Genomic DNA, 5,687 nt, shown 5'->3' with positions numbered 1-5,687 from the left:
AATCATGATAGCGATGCCTTCACGATTTACGAATTACACTTGCGCCAAATACTAAAGAGATGCTGTCAGTAAACTGCACAATTTCGAGCTAATTGAGTCCGCTCCTTGTGTTATTTTAATCAAAATTCAATTATCGCTCCAGTCCGTGATTGGCTGGTTTCTGAGGAGCTGTCCCCGGTCTAATAGAGGTCGTTCACTGTAGACAAACACCTCTTATGACGTAACGAATTAACACTGTAAGTAATTCGTAAATCCTTTTGGCTACAAAGCGGCTGGCATATTGGGCCTATTAGTCAGTCAGTGTGATTCGGTGACCCCGATCAAGCACAATTCTTCCGGCCGGTTGGCGAAACAGCGTTAAGAGCCCAGCGTTTAAGAAACTTCAGTGTGAATTAATTTGGGTCAACGTATCATGTCTGCTTTTAGATCCTCCTTCACTATTGAGAGCATTCTTTCGCGGCCAACCCACCAGCGATGTGTGCCGTATACAATTCCACACCCGTACCCAATTATCCCAGCCCTGGCTCCAGGCTATATCGGTACAATCATTTTCTTTCTTTTCATTTTACATGTACTCAGCTCGTCAAGTGGATTGTGTTCCATCCACGACCGATTTTCTTCAGCGCTTTCTATTGATCCGTCGAAACGTGACGTGGGTCGGTTCTGGCGGAGCGGATTATTGTTCGAAAAAATGGCAGTTGATTCCGTTCACGTGGTGTTATTTGCAAGATTACTGTATCATGTGAAGGACTTTGACGATTTGTAGCCCTTGGTGTCTCGATAACACTTTAATTCGCCCCGGCCTTGGAACAGTTACACCCACAGATTAAGGTTTTAAAAGCTCAGCGAGTGCAACTCTCAACAGATGGTGACCATAAGACCTACAGAGAAACTAAGTGAAGACAAACAGACCAGACCCCTTATTCTCCTCGTCGTCGTCACTAATTTCTTTGTTTGTGTGATTTCATTTTTCAGGATTTCCGCGATTCGGCGATCTTTTACGCTCGCAACCGAAACGTAAGAGACGACACCGAACGATATTTACTGAAGAACAACTCGAACTGCTAGAAGGAACGTTTCAGAAAACTCACTACCCTGATGTTCTCCTTCGGGAGGAACTCGCTATGAAGGTGGACCTTAGAGAAGAACGCGTCGAGGTAAGAACGAAGGAAGATAATAATATTGCCTTCATAACATCCAGGCATGCGTGCCCCTAACGCTCTTGTTTAACCACCACAAACAAAAGCTATTGCTTTTAATATTACTTCCACTTAATTCATCCTAACTTGCTTTGTGAAAAGTAAAGAGAGTTGGTAAGCAACTATTTCAGAAGCTATCCCACTTGTTTATCAAAGTGTTTGATGTTAACAGAACCGTGCAAAATTACGGAAGCGAAGCGTAAATGCAATTATGGCCTCTCGCCGACTGAAACAGAGGAAACCAAAAAAAATGGCCCATGACCAGGTAAAATGTATACAATGAAATAAGCGAATGATAACAAACTCCGACCAATTGGCTTTTATGCAAGCAAAGGAAGAGTTCCAAATCATATGCTAATTTTCCAGTTTATTTTTCCGACTCCAAAAAAAACCATTACGCTTTTAGTACAGTGGCACGTTCAAATCTGTATTGTACAAACATATCTCGACTTACTTGACGCTATCGCTGGCTTCTCTAAGGACACCGCGACTCTAATCGTAATAATCGTGAAGTAAATACGATAGCATATTGCTGTCAAAACTTAGAAGATTAATGATTTCTCTAAAATGCCACTAGTAGACGTGGCATGTCCAGAATTTTGAGTGACATGGTCCTTCTGTAGATCTTGAGCTGCAAGCCCGTTCCAACTAAATCAATCCAAAAGTTGTGATATTCTTCATTTTCAACGTGGAAGAATGATACTGAAGATACGTTTTGGTTTTTACTGTTCAGTGGGAAGGGGCGAACAAAGGAGATTATTCAACTTTTATAAGAAGTGTCACTTCGCACAGATACGTGAACACATTGTTTGGAGCAGTGGCCGTGCATAGTCAGGTACAACATCTTTATTAAAAGCACAACGACAAAAACCTAATGCTTCAAGCAATATTTGTAAACATTCATAATGTTTATCATACTTCTGTTGCATAACTACTAAGATTCTCCAACGAAACTTCAAAAATATTTTAAGAGGACAAGAGTTTCCACGACACGTTGGCGCGCCATTTGCAATTGATCACAGTTGAGGTACACCCACTTTTCTTGGGTATTCATCGATGTGCTAAAGTTCTTTTCTCTAGTTAGGTGATCTTATGAGAAGGCTGTGATCACAGAAGTGATGTTTTATGTTTGTAATAAAAAGGATGTTTTACTAGCGAGAAGTTCAAAGACTAAGATCAACGATCGCTTCGTACTCATAATTTTGCCAACACGATTTACTAAGTGGCGACCAGAAGTCTTGAAGATGTGTGAATTCTCGCGCTTTATAAACCCCGGGTATTAAACTGGTAATTGAATTACGAAAGCCCTACTTAAATTATTCAAATGGAGAGTAAACATTAGGAGCTTTGGTTCTAATCACTTCCTTACAAAAAGAGGTCGTCTTTGCGACTCCATTGATGAGAGAACACAAGTCCAAGGACTCTCAGTCCTGGATAATTTTAAACTGAAGTTTATACCACAGGCTCTAAATGTTGAAGTCGGTTTATTTCAGACTTTGTTCCCTTGATATTCAGTTTATTTTAAAGTTAAATTAATTAAGCTTCAGGGAGCATTCCTATGAACAGCAAAGTAACTTATCAAGTGGCTGAGTTTCGACCACGTTCTTCGTCAACAGACAAACAACTTTGGAATTTTCTAGATTCGTAGAACTTCAATGTGATCCTCAAAGGACGGGGAAAAACTCTCATCACGAAAAAATGTTCGTGCGGGTGTTTTTGATCTTTTTTTCTTCATCAATTTTGCGGTAAAATTTAGGAATTAACCAGTTCTCGGAAGACTGTGTTGATGAATTCCTAACAGCGTAATGAGCAAATTCCACCTTGTGTTATAGGTTGGTGTGTGATCCACTGTCTTTCTTGGTCTTCTTATGTAAGTAATTCAAATTTTTCTTCCCTGGATAGCTGACAACAAATGATCTAATGTAAGGAAAGGTAATTTCTCAAAGGTTTGATTCTTGCGTTCATATCACCAATATCGGTGGATTTTGCTGAACACAGAGATCGAGAGAAATCAAATCTGACAAACATTAACTCGGTTTGTTAAGTCGCACAGCGTTTCTAAATTTACGGTAAACACTGTTCAGTTGGTTTTATATTCAGTGAGTCTTCGATGAGGATCATAACATCATATAATACCATGAAAATCCTAGCTTCTTTTTCGTTTTATCGGTTTTCGTGTTTCGAGTTTCAGTTCCAATCGTATCAAATAGTTTGGTCGATCGAAGGCTGATCGATTTGGACACGAAAGCGGCAATAGTCAGTTGGGATTTCTCTTTTCTTTTCAAGCGACAAAGTATTTGGTTTTTCTGTCTGCTCAGATCGAATAATGCTATGAGAAAGTGTTAGGCTCTTCTGGAATCATGTAGACTGGTGTCGCTGCGCACATTCGCTGATCGCTGAGTGAAGCATGATCAGAGAAAGCTAACATAGCTAACAAAACAATCCACGGTGTTGGATCTCAAATCAGTTTTGTGACATCAAAAAGATGTAGAAAAATAATGAAACATGGATTCTCAAGGATCTGTATTGTGTATCAGTTGAGGAATCTACAGTTAACACAACATTAATTATCCACCCCTCGGACGGCTGACAAGGAGCCGGACAGAAGTCGTTTCTGCGGGGTGTAGAATAAATTGTGGTTTCGAGTTCAAGTAAGCCGGCAGGACAGATATAAAAAATTTTCACACTTCGATGTTGTGAAAATGGTCCGAGTCTTTAACAGATTTGTGTCTGGGTTAAAATAATTCTATTGTATATGGTGCTAAGTCAATTAAAAGCTTAAACCCAAATTTGTTCATGGGCAAAAGTGCGGTTTAAATAAGTTTGTCAAACAGTTAATTAATGATCGTAAGCTTCGCTTTCCTATTCCAACATCTATGAGGTTTTCTTTAATTCGCCGTAGTCGTGATGATACAATACTCTTTGTTAAATGGTTTGTACATTAATTCCTTTCTCCATTTTCGCGGCCCAAGGGCTTATTAAGACCTGGTCTTAGAATAATTTGTGTTTAATATTAGTCTCGCAAATCATGGAGTAACCTTGGCAGCTAACCGACTACTTTTGATGCATACAGCTAATCCGCTTAAAACGCAATGTAACTTATCAAACATTGATTTACCAGCTAGTGCTTAACTTACTTGCTGGTGGGTTAGATTTGATTGTAAAAATAAATTTTTTTTCTTAAGAATCCTATTTTGAAAGTTATCACCATAAAAGAACGATATGTCGACTAAAACAATCAGTATATTGATGTTATTGAACATATATTGTGAAGAATTTGGCAGCAGTATCCTTCATCGGCTAACCACTCAAAACAGCAAGTGTAGCAACATTGGGCAATGTTTGCCAACCTTGTCTTTCATGTCTAACATACACTATCAGAACACTTCCCGAAAACTGGTCAATTTGTATTTATAAGCAGTCATTATGTATCGTCTTGAGGGTGGGGTGGAGGATTTTGGGGATCACTCGTCGCCAATAGAGTATAAAGGAAGGAGTACAGAAAACTGACCGCCAATTCACCTACAAACTGAGAGGTGAAATGTAAGATAAAGGATAAATAAAGACCAGTCCTAACCACTTTTTCTCGCGTTAAACTATTACTTTATATTTGAGCGAGGGAATCCGCCTTTTGCAATGAATATACTCAGAGGAAAATGTACTAGCCCCTTACAATTTCTTCAATGACTCATAGCATTATGTCTCTCGGCAGGTTTGGTTCAAAAATCGTAGAGCAAAATGGAGAAAACAAAAACGGGAAGATCAGGAAGCTAAAAAGAAGAAAACACAAGCTGACTCCACAACAACATCAATACCAATGATTGAAGAGGAAACACCAGTACAGAGCGCAGAAAATGATAGAGACAATTTGAGCGACATACATGCACACAAAGAAATCAAGGATTCATGCGCGGTTGCACAGCCTTTTAATGAAACATCCAATCTTGATACAAACACATCGGGGCGACCGCTGACATAGTAATGACATAAACATATATGTACACTGTATATTAATTCACAAGTAGAAGTGCATATTATTTATTGGTCATATGATAATGAGAGTGAAAAGATAAACATTGAAGTCATAGCGTATAAATTGGTTATTAAACATGTACAAAGTCTGTAAGAGTTGATAATATTTTATTGCAGGTTTTATACTTGTTAAGTTTAGTTTAACTTCACTCAGCCTGTTAAGACTTTCGTTTTTAATATGAAAAACAGAAACAGGTCATCAGCTAAATAAAGTAGTTCTTTCTAAAAACATGTGTTACCCGATCATTTAATTATTTCATCCAAGTATCGCTGGATCCAGTTCTTGCAGTACCTCTTAACTTTCCAAGCAAGTCTTTGTCCCTGGAAAGTACGTTCATCGATCTGGTGCTGACTAATCAAGAGTTAATAGGATATTGGATCATATGCATCTTTGTTAAATTGTAAGGAGGATGAACTTTGGGATTTGCAGTTAGTGGTATTCAGAGCTCGCCAATA

The 5,687-nt window shown here is 38.7% G+C and overlaps 1 protein-coding gene across 1 annotated transcript; it reads left to right on the top strand.

The window, feature by feature from the left end:
* Nucleotides 1-234: 234 nt before the first annotated feature.
* On the top strand, nt 235-5,448 carry LOC131789494 (homeobox protein goosecoid). Its single transcript, XM_059106625.2, has 3 exons — nt 235-539; nt 976-1,157; nt 4,912-5,448. The coding sequence occupies exons 1-3, from the start codon at nt 413-415 to the stop codon at nt 5,176-5,178; spliced, it is 576 nt and encodes a 191-aa protein (XP_058962608.1). The 5' UTR covers nt 235-412; the 3' UTR covers nt 5,179-5,448.
* Nucleotides 5,449-5,687: the final 239 nt, after the last annotated feature.

This window comes from Pocillopora verrucosa, chromosome 13, assembly GCF_036669915.1.
Source record: "Pocillopora verrucosa isolate sample1 chromosome 13, ASM3666991v2, whole genome shotgun sequence".
NCBI lineage: Eukaryota > Metazoa > Cnidaria > Anthozoa > Scleractinia > Pocilloporidae > Pocillopora > Pocillopora verrucosa.
Note: the sequence above shows the minus strand (reverse complement) of the source record. Positions and strands in the feature narration are given on the sequence as shown.